The sequence below is a fragment of the Bombus vancouverensis genome, chromosome 6, assembly GCF_051014615.1.
Source record: "Bombus vancouverensis nearcticus chromosome 6, iyBomVanc1_principal, whole genome shotgun sequence".
Lineage (NCBI taxonomy): Eukaryota > Metazoa > Arthropoda > Insecta > Hymenoptera > Apidae > Bombus > Bombus vancouverensis.
In genome coordinates, this window is record NC_134916.1 from 14,468,502 (window position 1) to 14,488,411 (window position 19,910).

The 19,910-nt window shown below is 32.2% G+C and overlaps 5 protein-coding genes and 1 long non-coding RNA gene across 9 annotated transcripts; 2 read left to right on the forward strand and 4 right to left on the reverse strand.

Annotated features, from left to right (window-relative positions):
• Positions 1 to 3,960: 3,960 nt before the first annotated feature.
• On the reverse strand, positions 3,961 to 5,135 carry LOC117157632 (mitochondrial fission process protein 1). The gene is made up of 4 exons (XM_033335817.2): positions 5,008 to 5,135; positions 4,815 to 4,927; positions 4,594 to 4,721; positions 3,961 to 4,510 (listed from the first exon to the last, which is right to left on the reverse strand). The coding sequence occupies exons 2-4, from the start codon at positions 4,867 to 4,869 to the stop codon at positions 4,223 to 4,225; spliced, it is 471 nt and encodes a 156-aa protein (XP_033191708.1). The 5' UTR covers positions 4,870 to 4,927; positions 5,008 to 5,135; the 3' UTR covers positions 3,961 to 4,222.
• Positions 5,136 to 5,444: 309 nt separating this feature from the next.
• PIG-L (phosphatidylinositol glycan anchor biosynthesis class L) lies at positions 5,445 to 7,252 on the forward strand. The gene is made up of 5 exons (XM_033335815.2): positions 5,445 to 6,105; positions 6,174 to 6,255; positions 6,370 to 6,566; positions 6,635 to 6,765; positions 6,842 to 7,252. The coding sequence occupies exons 1-5, from the start codon at positions 5,793 to 5,795 to the stop codon at positions 6,980 to 6,982; spliced, it is 864 nt and encodes a 287-aa protein (XP_033191706.1). The 5' UTR covers positions 5,445 to 5,792; the 3' UTR covers positions 6,983 to 7,252.
• M6 (neuronal membrane glycoprotein M6) lies at positions 7,218 to 10,464 on the reverse strand. Of its 2 annotated transcripts, none has more exons than XM_033335814.2 (5): positions 10,070 to 10,464; positions 9,438 to 9,574; positions 9,170 to 9,352; positions 8,942 to 9,092; positions 7,218 to 8,851 (listed from the first exon to the last, which is right to left on the reverse strand). In XM_033335814.2, the coding sequence occupies exons 1-5, from the start codon at positions 10,071 to 10,073 to the stop codon at positions 8,535 to 8,537; spliced, it is 792 nt and encodes a 263-aa protein (XP_033191705.1). In that variant the 5' UTR covers positions 10,074 to 10,464; the 3' UTR covers positions 7,218 to 8,534. The 2 variants fall into 2 exon arrangements, with proteins under 2 accessions (XP_033191705.1, XP_033191704.1); XM_033335813.2 differs by lacking the exon at positions 10,070 to 10,464 and adding an exon at positions 9,719 to 9,875.
• A 135-nt stretch (positions 10,465 to 10,599) lies between these two features.
• Positions 10,600 to 14,533, reverse strand: SAK (polo like kinase SAK). 2 transcript variants are annotated; one of them, XM_033335865.2, is made up of 11 exons: positions 14,338 to 14,533; positions 14,174 to 14,269; positions 13,738 to 14,064; positions 13,556 to 13,648; positions 13,195 to 13,476; positions 12,589 to 13,128; positions 12,211 to 12,516; positions 12,082 to 12,145; positions 11,864 to 12,009; positions 11,584 to 11,763; positions 10,600 to 11,500 (listed from the first exon to the last, which is right to left on the reverse strand). In XM_033335865.2, the coding sequence occupies exons 1-11, from the start codon at positions 14,392 to 14,394 to the stop codon at positions 11,321 to 11,323; spliced, it is 2,271 nt and encodes a 756-aa protein (XP_033191756.2). In that variant the 5' UTR covers positions 14,395 to 14,533; the 3' UTR covers positions 10,600 to 11,320. The 2 variants fall into 2 exon arrangements, with proteins under 2 accessions (XP_033191756.2, XP_033191755.2); XM_033335864.2 differs by having other exon boundaries at positions 11,864 to 12,145.
• Positions 14,534 to 14,659: 126 nt separating this feature from the next.
• Positions 14,660 to 18,396, reverse strand: Tdrd3 (Tudor domain containing 3). Of its 2 annotated transcripts, none has more exons than XM_033335933.2 (11): positions 18,045 to 18,396; positions 17,851 to 17,935; positions 17,569 to 17,768; positions 17,324 to 17,471; positions 17,032 to 17,265; positions 16,831 to 16,961; positions 16,508 to 16,753; positions 15,783 to 16,428; positions 15,582 to 15,695; positions 15,402 to 15,501; positions 14,660 to 15,327 (listed from the first exon to the last, which is right to left on the reverse strand). In XM_033335933.2, exons 1-11 carry the CDS (start codon positions 18,083 to 18,085, stop codon positions 15,164 to 15,166), a joined length of 2,109 nt encoding a protein of 702 aa, XP_033191824.1. In that variant the 5' UTR covers positions 18,086 to 18,396; the 3' UTR covers positions 14,660 to 15,163. The 2 variants fall into 2 exon arrangements, with proteins under 2 accessions (XP_033191824.1, XP_033191823.1); XM_033335932.2 differs by having other exon boundaries at positions 14,660 to 15,330.
• A 385-nt stretch (positions 18,397 to 18,781) lies between these two features.
• Positions 18,782 to 19,569, forward strand: LOC117157708 (uncharacterized). Its single transcript, XR_004464311.2, has 2 exons — positions 18,782 to 18,954; positions 19,266 to 19,569. It is a non-coding gene; the product is annotated as an uncharacterized LOC117157708 (long non-coding RNA).
• The last annotated feature ends 341 nt before the right edge of the window (positions 19,570 to 19,910 follow it).

Consider the following 19,910-nt stretch of genomic DNA (forward strand, 5'->3'; position numbering starts at 1 on the left):
AGCTGATCAGCCGGTACCGCCGGCACATCGTGATGAAGCCTGTGTCGCGTTAAGATCGTCTTCTCCCTTCGGATCTAGACACTCCGCGATGGATCATGGCGCCGATCAGACCGGTATCGCGACAGATCTCTCAGACGCGACGTGCGCGTCCGCGCGACGGGCCGCATCAAGAGCCGCTGTGCGCGTTTTACCTTCGCGCGATGATCCCGTTGCCTACTTTTCGCCGTGCAAGCAACCACACGACGCGCGCTGATTTTTGCCAACGAATTCTCCTTCGAGATCCGCACTCTTTCCAGTTATTTGTCTTTTTTCTTTTTTTCTTTCTTTCTTTTATTTAAATTGCGTTTCACGGATCGACGTAAACGATGACGTTAGAACGTAACTTGGATGGAGATGGTAGACCGAGGAAGATGCGTACGAGTGGATGGAACGATTACCGGACAAACGGTTGCGCTTTGATCGACGACGCGAAACGTGAAACGCGACGATCCTCGAGCACGCTCGCCTCGAGTTCGCCAGCCAACTGGCTGCACCTGTGACAACCGCGAGGGCCCCCCTCTACTTGGACAAGACGTCGCGCGCCTAGCTGGAACGGGCTACGCCCATTGGACACGACCACGGCGCGGGACCTTTCGCGCTCCGTTCCCATTGGCTGGCTAGACCCCGCTCGGGCGTAGCCAACCCCGTGCGCCGTCAGACATGGCCGTGGAATGGCTGCGGATCTCTGGCGGCGGACGGGACGCTTCTGTCGTTGCTACTGCTTCTGCTGCTTCTGCCGCCGTGTTGTTGCTCGAAATAGCCTGCCGCCTGATTCTCCTCGTCTCTGACGCGCTATCGATCCCCCTTCGGCGTATACCGAAGAGAAGAGTACCTCGCGAAATGCCACAGGTTTCAGAGAATCTTTACCACTCGAGCCCGCGAAATACGTATCCCTCTGTCCCCCTCCCCCGCTCCTACTCCCCCTCGCCAGTCTACTTTTCTCTCTCTCTACCCTTCTTCCTTTCTCCTTTACTTCCTTCTCTCGCTTCTTCGCCTTTACCTGATCCTCCTCTCAGGCCACGGCATCTTTCCTTCTTTTTTTATTTTTCCTGTTAAACCGTCGCTTTCCTTCCCGCGGACGTTCCTCGGATCTTCTTTCCTCCTCGCTCCGTTATTCGCGCCGATAGCACACATACCTGTCCGTATGCATGTGTGTACGCGCCCTCTGTTCGACTCACGAGACATAACCTTATCGCGAGGCTCGTTTTGTGACGGAGGCGTGTACCGAGGCAATGCGTTGCTTTCTATCGATTAAGGACCTCTTCGAGCTATTGTTCGATGGTTTTAAAGGATCGATACCGGTGGACTTTTGCTTTTCTCTCGGTTACGAGTTATCTTCCGTCGATCTTGCACCAGAGAAATACGTTAGGCTCGCTGGCCCATTAGCATTGTTTATAGCGTTCGGCTGCCACTCGAACAGAGTCTACGCGTGATTTTCGTCGTGTTTGATAGACGCTCCCGTTTGTTATAACGAAGAACAGTGCGAAGAATTTAGGTTTCACGGTTTATGCTTCTCTATATGTTCGCTGGTCGTGATAACAGATCTCAGTTGTACGTTTACGTCGATGCGTTCTTAAATTTCATCGAACTCGAGACACTGTCGGCTGTCGGAAACGCGTGACATACGACATACGAGAAAAAAGAACGTACTCGTCGCCCGCGTGCCGCCATAATTAGCCGTAAACAAGTGGCCTCTATAAATTATATCACGGTGGACTGGTTAACCTTATTACGAGGGTCGACCATAGACTACTGAAAAGCTGTCAAGATTATTATAGGGTCCCGTGAAAAATCGACCGACCCATGAATGTGTCAATTCGTAACCCAGCGCCTGTGTAAGTATAGTCCTTCGTCCTATTTTATCCTCCTTCTGCGGACAATTATATCCTTTCGAAAAAGTCTCATAAAATCGAATTTCCTCTATCTTATTTAGTCTTGCATACCCATCTACTAAACAATTTTCGATCGAAACGATACATCGAAACTTCGAAATTGATTCGGTTAGAACGAAACAATTATTTGAATCTACGTATATACCAATTACATAGGAGACAATTTGACGTATTTTATCGAGGTTAATTGTTTGGCATCTAAAAAAATTGATTTAAAAAAGCTAGCCATGTATTCTGATACCGAAATTAAGAAATCTTCAAAAAATAAAGTTGATCAACTTGTGACTTTTGACTAATTCACATGTTTTTGTTTGTTTTTGTACTCAGTTTTACAATTGTTCGTTTAAAAGGAAATGTTCCATCGCAAATAATTACACGACCAAAGTTGTCAACAATTCGATGATTTTAACGATTTAAAAAATGTTATTAACACATCTTTTTTATTTTATCGTCGACTTTTATTAATTTGCACAATGCACTATCTCCTAATCGTGTAATTTGTCCGATTACCAACCGTCGATAGTACTTGAACATCAGAATTAAAATGCTTCCGTTTTTGTGCATCCTGTTATTATTGTGCTGTAAATCTAACGACGAAGACATATATACGGAATTTCATAATCGCGAGAATCCCCGGGCGTTGGATTTTTTTGCACGTTTTATCCGCAACTCGACCAGCAGTAAATCGTATTGCGCCAACTTTTAAGAGGCAATAAAATGCTATAATACGTAATAACTGTATGAGAATTAATTAGCGAGAAATTGATGCCTCTTCCCAAATCAGATTCTACTTAACCTCCAAGTATCTCGTCTACAAGGCGTTTTAGTAGATCGAATAGAAGGATAGTTAATTTTACGAAAATGAGAAATTCACTACCGTATGCGCTCGTGTTCCGTACACAGAAAAAGGAAAACAAATGGAAAACATATAAAAGATATGATAATTAGGCTGCAGATATTTATGCAAATTCGTATAATTAAAAAGTGGAATTTAGGTGGGCAATTGTTTAGTTTCCTTGATATTATAACGAGTACCATATATTTTTATATTTTATATATTTTTGTATGTTATACGCAATCTGTGTATTTTGCACCTTCAAATTCCCCATAAATACTTAAAAAAACCACAATCTAACGATAATGGAATAAAAATGAATCCCTTGCCGATTCGTACACATTACGATGCGTATCGTACTTGAAATCGTAGATTCGTAGTAGGAACAAAATGTTCTATCCGTATTTGGCGCGTAGTTCGTCTTGCAAAATCGCGAAGTCAGTTCCGCGAACAAAGAAATACGATTAGTTTTTCTTGTCGGTTGACGTAGTGATTGTACCTGTGACGAAAAAATATATGTCACAGGTATGACAGGCTATTCGTTCCTATGCAATGTCGACCCATTGTTCTGCGGCTAGCTCGTTTGACCCGACAAGACGATAAATGGGAAAATGAACGTGGCCTATGAGTTACGATTTTCCGTCTACGGTAATTATTATTGATTTTTCAACGAATCTCCATCGTTTATTTAAGTCTCGCGATCAAACGAGAGAAAATTATGAACTGATATTTCAAATAAAAATATAAAAGATACGAGGGTAATAGAAGAAGGAAAAGAAACATTTATGTAATATCTTTTAGATAGTCGTTCTTTTTTTCGACGAGTTATTTTTTTATTATGAAACATATTCTCTATTATGTAAGGTACAGTTGTTTCAAAATAAACAGTATAATGTAATAATATGTGTTATTTGTTGCGTTCGATTTAGAATTTTGAGCTTGATAAGCATGTTCAGTGCGTCTGACTATATATTGGACAATTCTACTTCGCGCGCTCTAGTTTGAAGTGATAGATACCGACATAAGTAACGTAAGTAATATATGATTAATAAAAAAGTTCGATGTATCAGCGCAATATTAGAAAATTATAATGTTTATATGCTCGTTTGTTGTTCTTGTTGTAGATATTAGTAGAAAAAAACCATCTTTGATCAAATTGGCATACACAAAAATGAAATGAGAGAAAAACAAAAATAACAATAACGAATTTTATTTGTTTGTTTTTAACAAAGCATTCGGATTTGTTTTCGAATACATGTTCCAAGATATTGAGCAATGCAATACAAAATTCAACGTGTATAGTATAATAAAATAGATAACTTTCAGTAATATTATATTAGCATTTTTATGCTAGAGTAATGTACAAGCGAAAATGTTTTCGTTTCATTCGAAAACCGAATAAATCTAAGATCTATTCTCGAACAGCTCTGAATAATCATATATTATTAATTAATGGTCATTTTGGATAGTATCCTATCCACCTTCTGTATGTTACATTCATTGTTTCTTCTACTATATTGTCTATAGGACGTATTATGAAAGGTATGGATGCTAAACCAATAATGGTTGGAATCCATTTGCTTTTTAAGAACACATTATTACTTCTTTTTTGTACAAATTGAACAGCAGCGCAAACTCTGTTAATCGTCAAACCAGGCACAACTACAGATGCAAATGACTGCCACAATAAAGTGTCTGTCATGGAAAGTACAGTATTTTTTGTTGCTTTTTGAGTTACATTATCCTGAAACATACAATTCATATTTATAGTAGTCTTATTAATATGTATAGTATGTTTAAATAATATTTTTCTTATGAATTGCTTACTTGATAAGCTTTAAAGCCATTGTTAATTGTGTCTGCAAGAACGTAGCCACTGGCTACAGCGTAACTGAGCCATACAATTGAATTTGGAACTATAGATCTAAAAGCTTCTCCAATTTCGTTTGCATATCCTGAAAAGGGAATCAAAAATGTCATTCATAATGTTAATGAATGAAAATAATAAGAAACTGTTTAAAAAAGCGACTACAATAGTCTTTCATTACCCAAATATCTGATAGGTGTATCACGGTATAGATCCACTTCTTTTTTTATGTCCATGGTAGAAATTTTGTTTATTAAATTTTCAGAATACTAAATATAACCTAGTTTCATGCATCTGTAAAGTTACTCGATATAATAAATGACGCTCATTGGCGTAGTATCGATTTTTTCCAAAATATAAATTGCATAACTTACAAATAATTAGGTGCGCTTCTGTGAAATTACTTGAAGTAAATAATTATTTTCATACAATTACAGAATATATGATAAAAGATTACTGTCTTTTAAAAAGATTCGAGAGATCTATAGTCAAAATTTTAAATCTAGAGACTTTTACTTCTTGGTAACTCTGTTGTAATATCAACAATTTACCCGTGATAAAGGATTCAAAATAATGTGAAGACAAAGTTTAATGAACAAATATAATCTGACTTGTACGTACAATTGTAGAAAAGAAATAAATTCATAAATTACAAGACGATTTAAAAATTAAACTTCTAGTAATGTTCTATTTCAAATACTACATGATTCCTTATAGAACGTAATCAATATTGCCATAGACTTCATTGTTGAGTGAATTTTTAATTTTATGAAAGACAACAATTAACGATATATAAAATAACTAAAACTTGAAATAATTATATCAAAATTCCTACACATTAATCATATAATTGAATGTTAGTAAAAGTAATTTGAATAAGTACTAAGGAATATCTAGATTTTTTATTTATAAAAGAAAATAATTTAACAAATAATAATAGTCTCAGGAGCAGAGTATACAAGCATTACAATAGTGAATTTGTATTAACGTACTCAAGTATGGCGCTCAATCCTATTATCTCGTATAACATAACCTTGCAAAGTCCTTTAAACAAAAGAAATGTTGTCTCTAATTCTAACGAAATAGTTTACTCTTCCAGAAGTATGACAGGACCGTAATATTCGTAAGTGAAAATAGTTCATATATCACCATATTCAACATGATAGATCTCCATTTAATTAGAGAATATCTTAGTATACAAATTAATGAAATAATTTGTTGGTGGTGGTTTTACATCAATGAAATTTCATGGCAGTTGCTAATAGCTGTTACTGCGTATTTTTGCGTTTGTATTTCTCTTTATTCAATCTTGAAGAGAGTTAACCACACAGTGTGGCAGCTTCCGGGTCCACCTGCCAGAATACTGTTAGTTACAGCTCATCCTGATGATGAGGTCATGTTTTTTGGTCCACTGATGTACTGGGTTACAAGATCAAAGGCTAGTAAGATTTACCTCCTCTGTCTTAGCAATGGTACGTTTATTAATCCCATATGAATTTTCATATTCTGGATGTTAAAAAATCTCTACATATCATTTTAGGTGGGGATAAGAAGAGGAAAGAAGAATTATGGCAATGTGCAAAACTATTAGGAATTCCAGAAGATAATGTAACTATAGTGATGTAAGAAATTGTTTCATCTATCTAATTTACAAAATAACTTCTTGGTAATTATTTGAATACAGTTCAATATTACCTTTTTAATCTTCTATCTTAGTTCAATAAATACATGTATAGGAGTACAGAGTTACCTGATGATCAAAATGTACAATGGCCAACAGAGGTAGTGGCAGAATGTGTTTTGCAACATGTAGAGATTTATAAAATCAATGCAGTTGTAACATTTGATAAACATGGAATAAGCAAACATAAGAATCACATTTCTTTATACTATGCCATAGCTGCATTATGCATAGAAAAAAAAGTACCATATTGTTAGTATTATTTATTGGTGTATTAAATTGATATATAAAACACTTTAAATAATTGAATCTCTTTCCAGATTGTAAACTATATGTTTTAGAATCTGTGAATATAATTAGAAAGTATGTACAACTTTTAGATTTGCCAATTAGTTTGTTATCTGCTTCATATTGGTATTTAATAACATATGATCAAAAAAATAGTATAAAAGTAAGTGTGCAGTTAACATATATAATTTCATATCATATCGATCATAGTTGCTAACATATAGGAATTACCTTTACAGAAGGCTATGGCTGCACACAAGTCACAATATGTTTGGTTTCGAAAGTTGTACATGATATTTTCGCGATATACATTCATTAATACCTTACAAGAAGTGTGTGCTCTTGATTTGGAATTGGATCTTCAGTTTGATGATGAATAATCTATAGACATTAATTTATACTATTGTACAAATTGTAATTAATTGTACATATTGAAGAATTAAATTTATCTATTAATGTACATATAATAAAGACATTATACCATTCTCAAAGAAACTTCAGAAATATTTGTAAACACTGAACATACAATTTGAGTAGAAAGTATTTTTTTATTCGATCTTACAGAAATATACAATTGTTTAGAAATAAGAATGTATCTCAAGAAATAAGAATGTATCTCGAGGAAAACAATAAACACATTTTTTATTATATGTAATTTGTGCATTAATTTTACTTATTTGATTATTCTATTGCAAATTTGTGTAGATAAAGTACAATCCTCAGTTTGATATGTTCTTATTACGTATATGTAATATACAGAATTTTTTTCAACGTATGCACATCCAATTTGATTTGGTATTTTGAATTGCTATTAAAGAATTTGAGCAAGTACGAAATTATTGCAAGTTATACTTGCTATTCTAGATTTTAGATATATCCATTTTTAAAATCTGTCTCTTAGCGATAACGTACAATATACGTGATAATTTCTCATAATTTAAATCGTATTAGATTTGGCACAGTTAAGATTTGTGCATAAAGTATAATTAGAATTATCTTCATATTGTCTTTTTAACATTTAACATTTTTTACGGTATAATTTGATCTTTTATAAAATAGCAATAGATCTGTGACATAAAACTGAACTATGCATGTTGGAAAAAATCATAATTATTAAATTATAGATCTTTTAAGTATTTTTATCATTTACTAAATATAAGTAGAAAATTTAAAATATAATTATTTGGCTCTTTCCTCAAACATAATTAAAATACTTCACTAGTAATACATCATATCAGTAATTTTCTTATTTTATCCTAAAGAGGTACAAAAAAGCTGCACCTTTCATGTAAAAAAAATCTCTGTTAGAATGACATCAAATAGATGCAGTCTGCATTTATAGTCTTACATAATATAAAGATAATATTAAATAAACTTGTAATATGAAACAATATATTAATGCATAGTAGAAATTTGTGAGTACGAATTATAAGTATATATAAGCATATCTTTGTATAGCAAATAGTTTAGAAAGAATACTCTCTGTGCGCTTATATTACTCGTATCTCGCACGTATATACAGTTTCGCTCAAAATAAACTATACTTTATCAACAAATATGTACGAAATATGGAATGTTCTCGTATGTCTTACACTGCATACATAGAAGTTCAACAAATAATCGAAGGAATTAATATTATGAAAGATGAAATCTTATTTGCCTTAAAACATTACTTAACGAATTCATACCTTTAAAACAAAATAAATGCTAACAAGACAGTCGCAGAAAATGGACGGCATAAAATGTTCCCGCAAGATCCTCGATCAGTAAACTACTACAACATTAATCAATTAGTAGAATACTGAATTTAGGTACATAGAGAAGAATAACATCAAATTCATTATTAATTCTAGAGTAGATGTCTTCAATGTTTCGTAAACAAGAATGTTAAAGTTATAGGGGGTTCATCGCGAAGATCTCGCGGGCCGTATCCTAGAATCTATCCTTGACACGATGGTGCGAGCTCAAAGTTCCCATACCGGGTTGAGGAGAATCTGGATCTCCTGGATCTTGCAGGTATTGAAGTTCTTGTAATTCTTGAAACTTCTCATGATCTCTAATATGTGCATAGTTAGCAGATAAACACATTAAATAATGTATGAGACTTAATACAACCAACATGGCAGCTACTGTTGCTAAAATAAACATGATCTCTGCTTTTTCAACAAAATCTTTACAAAATAATTTCACTTCTTGTGGTCCACATACTTTCATATCCTCTACTCTTGTATTATTTGGAAATATAAAACCTTCAAGAAATATAGTATATGAAATTTTATCTACCCATAGTAATTAATTAATTAATAAATGCATTTAAAACACAAATAAATTGTACTTACTAAATTGAGTGAAATCAATGCATTGATCAAGAGACTGGACACGAGGATTACTGCATAAACCCCAGAATATAGTAAAAATCCAAGCGATTATAACCAAAAATGCAAATATTAGGAGCCATCCTAATTGTAATATATAAGTAATTGTCATGAACTAAAAAATGTAAAGAATATTCTATTTATGCTACTTCATACTGTGATATTATAACTAATAACATTAAAGTTACATACAACAGCACATGAGATACGCCCACCAACTCTGGACCTCCAGGCTCTATATACTTTATGTCTTGTAGCTCCAGTTGCAAGACAACCAACACATAATATCATAAAACCTAAAGCTGCCATACTAGCACCAAGTGTTGCAAAAGTCAATTGAACAGGCTCTAACCATCCAAGTCTTAAATGAAATACCTTAAATACATAATTATAAACAAACACATTAAATGTATAATGTATATAAAAAGAACATTATAATAGGATTATAGTGACAACTTACCTGATCCATCATTAAAGAGCCCAATGTAACACCTCTATACATTGTACCACAGAATATACCAACTCCTAAGCAACACATTATTGTTGCAATAAGAGTTGCATATGGTACTCTGGCCATACAATCATTGCACATACTCCCTACAGACGTTAAAAAAATAATTTATTAATGATTTAGTATATATAAATTAATGATATTGTCTCAAAAGTTATAAAACAGGTTATTACTGACTTCTAAAGTTTGTATACTAACATATACGTAAGTTTATATTATAAAGAACTTACTACAAGATCGATATTCATAATCAAGCATATGAAGACTTTTTTCGGAAAATCTATCTATACTAATATTACTATTAAACCGTCTACGTAACGGTAAACTATCACTTGCATCTTGATCGTTCCTCATCTTTAATCATAAATGACTCTAACATTCGTTTGAACGAAGTATGAAGCGATGATTAAACGATGAATGAGTAATGTTTCCACATATATGTATGACAGATAAGATTATCATGCATATCGTACGATTACCCGCGATATTAGATCGTTACTAGGAAAGGTTTCTATTCGAGGGAGAAGACCTTTTATCACTATCGTACATAAATAAACAATTGTTGTAAATTTGTTGCTTACCCATCTTTCGATTTTAATGTTGTTCAAGGTTAAGTTCGTTTTAGGTGGGCACTGCCCGTTGTAGATTCTGAGACTACAATGCTAGAATTCTCTCAATTAATGTCGTAATTGGATGTCATTCTACTGTATTAGTGAACAACATCCTACACGTTTCTCGTAATTACACATCAGCACATTACACCATTTGTTAATAGAGATTCTACGGGTTCTGACAGACTATTATTATTAATTGGCCCTTAGAATATTTCGAAAATATTTTCTTCTACTTTATTTGTCTGGTTTAGCAGAATAAATCTGGATATGTTAATATTGTGTAGTAATTATTGCGTTTTAAGTAAAATATATGTATTTTTGGAGAATATCATTTGTTTTTGAATAAGCTTTTAAAACAAACCAATATGGCGACAAAAGGAAAAGTGAATGGGATCGTTGTCCTCTCGATTATAGATTGTAGGGCACGTAATAAATCAAACATACTGTTCCTTTTTACTACAATCAACTATTATTCTAGTAATGAATTATAGCTGTAGTTTTTATTGACTTGGATACCTTTATTTTAAATTTGACTGAAAATTACATTTGATTTTATATTTTGTATATGATAGCATAAAAGATATTAAATCTTTTATTATAGAATCTTATATAATAAAATTCTGATATAAGTTTAGAAATATAGAAAAAAAATTAAGATGTATCTACCTCCTTATATTTAAAAAATCAACTACTTAAAAGATATTGTATATATGCTATGTAAATATAAAAAATATAATTTTGCTCTTATTATAAGAAAATTACTTTTCAAAGAGCGAGTTAAATAAGGTATTCCAAGTTATTTTCTTTGAAATAAATGCAAACAAGGCTCCACTTTTTTTTTAATTAAATGGGATGGGAAAGCCAGGGAGTAATTTGCTGAGGGAACAAAGAGGAGCTCCTCCTATTTTTTATAATAGAAAGTTATATTAATATTATCATATATTAATAAAGTTTTCTATAAATTTTAAATCAGAAAAGTATTCTTCGTCACTATTTTTTAGACTATGTATATCTTATTTGCCTGTTAAAAATGGCAAATATTATTTCGTTTGTTCCTCCAGTAGTCGCCCAAGAAAAATTTGTTGCATAGATATGTAATAGTTCAAAAAAAAAGTCCGTGTCTGCACTAATTTGGGTAGAAATAGCTTAGAATATTTTATTTGGCCCACTCTCTATATTTTATACAAAACATTTTATATCTAAATGTATAGCTAAAAACTACCGGATGTTCTTACTCTTCGGTTGAGCAAAGTATTTAATAACTCCAGGTAGGTGGCATAATTTTTCTTTAACAATATGTGGTACTTCCACGTTTTGTTGATAATTCTGATTATATTTTATAACCATACCATTATTACCTTTATAGATTATATCATTGCCATTGCTCTGAGGACTTAGCTTAAAATAATAAATTTGATCAAATTATGTTATCTCATTTTACTGATTCTAATATTATTAATGTAATTTATAAATATACCTACAGTTAAAGTAGAACCATCTCTGTAATCAACATGAATGTCTCCAGAAGATAATTTTGTCGCAGTACCTATACCTGGAATTGATACTTTACAAAAACTGTTACCAATATTTCGTATAGAATTCATTTTTCGAGACCGCGATGCTACCGTCGAAATAACAGAACTAGCATCAAAAGATGGCATCTACAATATTAATCAATTATGTATATTATTAATATTTTTTTTTTAATTTATAAAATTATGTATATTTTATTAAAGAAATTATACGTATTTTGTTACTTACGACGGGTGCATTGTTTGTTGCTTGCGAAATATTCTCTTTTCCTTGTAAACAAGGAGAATCACTCAAAGCCGTATTGGGCTTACGTCCAATAAGAATAGGAAAGCAGGAATATCCAGTAGCTGTTTCTAAAGATGTTAAAGTAGACTCTATCAACAAACAACGCTGATAACATTCTGAATAGTGTTCGTAATATGTATCTAAATGGGATGGAAATTCACCCTCGACATAAGTGGAACCATCACTCCTTTCCATTATTTTTACTATACCATCAACACGTTCAATCTATAAGGATAAAAATCTTAATGTCTTCAATATTTACCTATAATTTATGATATTTATTTTTATACCTTTACTCCATCATAAAAGTGAATTTCACAATTTGGATGTGGTCCATTTTCCATAAACTGACATTTTGATCGTTCAGTATACATCGTTAATTTCGGAGTTTTTGCTTTTACAAGTTTTATGAAACGAGAAGCATATATGTACTTTTTGTGATGATGGGCAGGTAAATTTTCGTATGAATAAATGCTATCTGCCCCACGAGTCGGTAACGGGAGTGGTTGATTACCAATATTCGTTAATGATGTTGGTTTGTAGAGAATAATTCTTAAACCATCGTTCGATATTCGACACACTTCACTTATTTTTTCCTACAACAGAAAGGCAATTATATATATATTCACGTGAAAAATTTATTTAAACATTAATTTTTTAATACATACCATGCCATTTCTACGTTTAATAAACTCGACGCAAACTTCACCATTATCTAAAATAGTAAGAATTGCAGTTTTTGTCTTATGTCTCACAGGTTGCAATCTTTTAGAAGACAAAGGTGAGACTGATAATTTTCCACCGTTTTCTGTATTTTCAGAACAATTTTCAGCTTTTTCTTTTTTCCTATGTTTATCATACTTGTGTTTGTCACTTTCCTGATATGCATTGGAACTGGTATAAAGCTCACATTGTGAGAAAACTTTACTTTGTGGTACTAATGGTATTCCAGTTAATACGGGATATTCTTTAGCGCGATAATCTATAGCATTTGTTCTTTGTGAATGCATTCTTACAACAGGCTCGGATGAAGGATCACTTTTCGCGCTAAACATAGGTCCAAGAGCACTAGACATAATGGGTGTTGATGATATTCTCTCTTCCGACCTACAACGCATTCTTGGCCTTTCATATGAAGACAATGTTCTTCCAACCCCTGAATCAATGATACCATCTCCCAATAATCCTTTGTTCATATTATTCTTTTCCTATTAATACAAATATCTATAATAAGCTGGTTGATTTTTTACACGATCTTTTTATTTATTACTTACATTGTATAATTTATTTTTTTTTATATTAGTGATAAACGGATGTTTCGGAATATCACGCAAGCGGATTCTATCTTTTGGATTCTTTTTTAATAACTTATCTATTAGGTCTTTAGCATTATCTGATAAATGAGCTGGCATAATATAATCAGCCATCACCACACGTGTCAAAGTGCTTTTAACAGCATCTGTATCAAATGGAGGTTTGCCAACTAATAGAGTATATAGCATGCATCCTAAACTCCATACATCTGCTTCCAAACCATGTGACGACCTTGTTGCTATCTACAATAATATAAGCAATTAGTATTATATTCTAATTATTCTATATTCCTTACATATAATTACAAATTATTTGACAGACCTCTGGTGATATATAATTAGGAGTACCACACATAGTTAAGTGTTTTTCATCAGGTCTTGTTAATTGGGTAGCTAGACCAAAATCTGCTATTTTCTATAAATTAAGATTAAATTACTTTTAATGCATCCAGTTTAATTATCACATTCAAAGATCATATAATTTTACTAAATAGGTTTTTTTACCACTTGCATGTCCTTAGTCAGAAGCAAATTCGACAAAGACATATCTCTGTGAAGTATCTGGTATGAGTGTAAATATAATAATCCTTGCACTACTTGACTAATTATATGACCAGCTTGTGCTTCAGACAATGCACGAGAGCCTTGCATTTTAAAATAACGTTGAAGTTCTCCATTATGACATAATTCTAATACCAAATAAACATAATTAGCATCTTGGAAAACTGTGTACAGTTCAAGAATAGCCGGGTTCTTTAATTTCGAATGAATTGCTATTTCTTGACCCACTCTATCCACCATCCCAGCAGCTTGCATCAATTTTTTGTCGATCTAAAATTATTTACAATAACTATTTAAATGTTTGTTTACAATAATTGTTTTAAATACATGTCAATTGATATGTGTACGTATATTTAATTTAAAGGATTATTTGGATTACCATTTTTATTGCGACTTCTATACCACTGCGCAAACATTTTGCTCTATATACACTAGCAAAACCCCCTTTCCCAAGTAAGTTTAATACTTCGTAGTCCTACGATTAGAAATTACTAATTAGACGTTACAATAAAACATGTAAGCGGATAAATTCAAAAAGCTAACCTCTATTTGTTCACCAAAAACTCCCGATAGCGATGGCATCACCGGCCTTCGAGTCATAAAACCATATAATTGCTTTAATCACCACGATCACTATATGGTAGTTTTCTTTTGCATACAATTTCTTCGAAATTAAATGTATTTAGTAAATATATCAATAAATTAGTAAATAGAAATAACATGGCGAGTTCGCCATATGTAAATTTTATATGGTTTTGAGTTCGGTAGATGGCGCTTTAAGTACATCTTAATTATTATTCGAAATGTTCATAAAATGATTAATTTATAATGAATTAAAGATAGGTCAGTAATAAAAATATTCAAATCTGTTGTGAATTTAAACGTGTTTTCAATTTCCGTAACTATAATTCATTCTAAATAACTATAATTACAAATTAATTACAAATAATATACAGCACAATTTTTACATTATGCGGATTGATTAGTGTTTTAGCGAAATTGGACGAAATATTGAAATGCTGCACGATCTTTCGATATTATCATATGATTATTCTACAATATAAATATTTTGATGTTTAGTTCTTATAATAAATACCTTAGATTTACATTTTTAATTATTAGTTTCACTTTCACTGTGTAAGGAAATAATTCATACTATAATTGTACACTTATTACATCTTTCATTTATGAATTATTTGTGGCACAGGATTCGTTTACATCGCGTTTTAATTGATTGACCTATGATTTAAACTACCATACATGACAAGTATGGACTATTCGTTTTCATGAGGTCAGTCTTTAAAAATAACATAACTACAATTAATTCAGCGATGTTTAGTACTTTTACGAAAAAAAGACTGACAATACATTAAAGTAAAGAATTATTTTGAGTATTCATAGGCATAGAATTCTGACATCGTTGCGCCGGTGGTTGATAAATGGGCTGTGTGCTTCTTTGCTGATTACGTTTTTTGTTGTAAGCAGCTTTACTTGCAGGAACAACACCACTTCCACCTCTTCGAAATTCCATACCTGCTATAGAAACTTTTATATACCTTTATGTGCCTTAAATATAAATAATCATCGTAAACAAATTATAAATTTACCAGTTATGTGATTTTGAGCTTGGTCGTATCGCAGCTGCCTATTACTGAATCTTTGATCCGATTGTTTTTGATCCATAACATAATCTTGAACAGCTTGATTCTACAAGTAAATACAAGACATTTGTTATTTATATACGGTATTGAAGACACATGTTTAAGTATTACATATATTTTGCATACATCATCTGTTATAGGTAAGCAATCCACTTGAAGCACTTCTTCATAATTTTCAAACCCTTTGAATTGAACAACACATGTCCTATCTGATACCCCAGTTACTTTTGCGTTATAATACTATATTTTGAAAACATTAAATGAAATTAAATGTAAGTACTACTAGTAGTATAAGCTTTTAATGTATAAATAATTATATTATCTTACCCTATTATCTTCCCAGTATTTAGCAAGACATTTATCACCTACGCGCCAAACCCAGGTACTTCCAACAGAAGGAACATTGGTATTTTGATTGTATTGGCTTTGTCTCCTTTGGCTATTGGATTCTACAATCCCCTTGCCACCAGAAGACTCATTTGGTTGAAATCTATTCAGTTGATTTTTGTAATTTTTATCAGTTGTATTTGCAGGATAAGCTCTATGTGTTCCATCTTCTTGTGCTCGATTATGCCTGGCATAAGAATCATAAGATTGTTTATTTCTGGTATCGGTCTCATAGTGATTATAACTCCTGCCAGCACCAAAATGTTTGCCTTGTTGGTCTTGCGGAGCTTTATAATAATTATTACTATTCATAACGTTTGCCCCATCTGTACGTATTTGTACATTAGAATTTCGAGAATCATTTAACTGAGGTTTCTGATACGTTTTATGTAAATTATCTTGTTGAGAATAACTATGATTATCCTGATTTCGTTGAAATCTTGGTGGTTTATTTTGTTGCGAATGATTTCCGCCGTTATATTGCAAATATTGAGTAGTAGGACTATTAAAGTTTGATTTTTTGCTACCCTTATTTTCCTCTAGATGCCTTGGAGGAACTTGATACTCACGACTTCCTTTTTGAGATCTACATAAAGAAGACCTTTATCAACGAATATGCTTATAATTTATACTATTGTAAAAATTTTACCCATGATAAAGCATACCTTCCACCTTTTCCACTTTGTGATTCATTATTTTTAAGTTCAATTTTGTCATAATTGTTTTCCGTATGTTGAGTATAACTATTCTGAGGTGGATTGGTTGGTTCCGTAGATTCAGATTGTAAAGGTAATTTATCTTCCAGAAAATCAAAAAGAGATATTTTTCCACTACTTGGTTTACCTTCTTCTACCTTTTTATCGAATCGTTTATTTCGTGGTTCACGCGATTCTCGTGGCTCTTTAAACGTACTAAAATAATTGAAACAGGATTGATAGTCAGAAAGTCGTAAAAACTAATATTTTAAAATAAAAGAAAATAGATATACTTGTGTTTATCTGTTTTTTGCAAACTTTTCAAAGCTTTATCAACGTTATTTCGATTAACTTTTAAGGCATATTCTGCTTGTTCTATAGAAAAGCCTTGATCTATGATTCTTTGTACACTGTGATCTAGAAGCTATAAAACAATTACACGAGAGTAAAAATTGTTTTAAATATTTATATTATGGATACTTCATAGAAATTACCTGCTTATTTCCTCCACCAAAAATTTTCTTGCTGCCTTGTTTAGCAGCTTCTGCTATAGCATCTTTACGTTGAGCTTCAAACTCTGTATTCTCTTTACTAGACTTTTCTTTTTCTGCTAAAGCTTTAAAGTTTTTGTCATGTTCAGAAACTTTTATAATTTTTTTCCCAAATGGTATCCATGGTGGTGGACCACCTTCTTCCGTAGATCTCATTCTCGTATGTAGTGCTAATTTCTGTTACAAAATATATTTCTTAGTTTCATGTATATTAGAATTGAATGATACGACATACTTTGTTCAGTTCCCATTTTTCTACAAGATTTGTTACTTTTCCCCCAAGTACTTGTGCTATGTTCGATGGCCTTAGCAAAATAATTCCATGGGACATTGTTACATTCCCACAACCAATTAGTATCTTTGTACCGGGAGGTGTATTTAAACTGCAATAATTAATTTCATCACATCAATTTTCTCATATAAATTATAAAAAGACAATTATTATTTATAGATATAATTAATCAAGCAATGGTTTTATACCTTAAAAATGAAATATGTTCAACTTCTATAGCTTGAAAATTATTTTTACCATCGGTCAAAAAGAATTTTAACAAGCGTGGAGCTGCTCGAGATTCTTCATTGCTTTTAGGAGCAGCTACATTACGTACTTTTTGTATTTGTAATACGATATTACCCTGAACTATATCTCCTTGACCACTACCAATCTCTCTTAAATCAAGCTATACAATACATAAAAAAGATTTAAAACATGCAAATAATTATTTGTTTTTAGGAGAAAGTTATATAAGGAGTTGTTCTTACATCTAATAATCGCTTGATAATTTTTTGTATATCAGTAACACTATCAGAATCTCTTGCAGTATTGTACCCGTGATCTGTAATGTACCTAATCCAAACATTTATATATATCTGTACATTCAAATTTATAAAAATTTATTCGTGTTTTTAAACACCGACGTTCACAAACGACGAAATACGTCACTTTTTATACGTACCACCCCTTATCTTTCAACTTTTCCATAGTTTGCACCGTCATTTCGCTCTCTAGCCAGGTTTTTCAATGGAACGACCGTTTTGATTCGGCGACTTTCTCAGGTGAAATTTTATATACGTTACATGCGTACATTCGACTTGTACATAAACATGTGTCAGCTGACGTTTAAACCAATATAGAACAAATCGTCGAAGTACAAACAATTCCGATATTGAAATCAGCTACTTTTATAAATATACGGAATCGTTTATTATATGTAATAATACCACTTTGCTTGTCCAAATAACGAACAAAAGGAACCGCGCCTATTAAACCTCGAATTCTTCGCCACCATCTTGAACATTTAGTGTACTGTGATTTTAAGATCGATATATCGGTACTGTGTTGCAATAGTTCAGTATCGATACATCGTTCGTTATTTGAACATGATGCTACTACAGGTATTATTGTCTAGCAATAAATGATATTTTTGGCATTTCATGTGACATTTTATTGGATTTTTAAACCTTTAATACATATATGAAGTCTTAAATGACCATTTATTTACATGTCATTTACAGATTATAAACGAATGTAACATTAATTTTTATATTTATCTAAAAATTTTTTAAGTAATGTTATTTTTATAATGTAAGTACATATAGATTTAAAATTTTTTCCAAATGTAATATGTAGTAGGTTATGTAACGATATATAGTTACAAAGTAATTATACTTGAAACAGAATTAGAGTGAAACGTAATCTCACGCAGATTTTAGAAGAAATCGCGCAAAAGAGCTCAAGTAGATAAGTAGACTAATTGAATGTAACGCATCGTTATTTGAAAATCATGCTTGAACACACACGCGCGGAAAATGTGTCATGAATACACGTCGCACACGCTAAGTTCTAAAATCGAGTGTTGGGGAAAAGTAAGTGTAACATTTTTTGAATACATATTTGAAATTCCACGGATCATCGGCGATATCGAAATATTAAAATTCCATCATTAGCTTTTATAAAAATATTAAATAAGACAGTACAATATCATTAACCATTAAATAACTTGATAAACTGTTTATTAATCTATTGAATTATAATTTTTTTCTTATAACCATTGTGTAAGCTTAAATAAAATTCAAAATAAGATCCGAAATATATGTGACCTCAAGTAAGACCACGCAGAATGTTTCACACAATTCGTAAATCAATTACGATCAATTACGATCGATAAATTTTACAGAGACCACTACTACCAATAGACCTCACGGTGGCGAAGAATAAGAAAGACATCAATTTGAGCTGATGATTATTACTCGGGTGGAGTCTTGTTTGAACAAACGATGAAATTAGATCAGACAGGAACTAACTTCGGAGATGACGGAACGGTATAAGCACGATTAAGAATATGACCCACTCATATTACCAATGCACCAACACGAACCGAGTGTACACAACTCCATGATTGTCATAGATTACCCATAAGAATTGTATAAATGCTTATCGAATAGAAATAAACGTTCTATTTTCGTTGTTCTTTATCTAGATTCATCGAGATATATCGAAAATACAATTATTGCTTTAAAAAATACATGAATTTAAAACTAGTCGTTTAATTCTACATTTATATATTATAGGAGTGAGAGAAATTAACTATATACTACTGGATCAGATCTCCTAAATGAAAAATAATTAAGATGTTAAAGGCGTGTTAGATCGAATATAAATAACATCATTACATCTTTTCGCGAAACTACCATTTATAACTTGGGTAACGCATCGACTGAATTATTGGCATTACTTAGGAGTACAAACATAGAACGTTATCTGTCGTTTCGTATATTTCATGGAATTCTTAAGAGCAAAATAGTTTGTATGCATGTATACA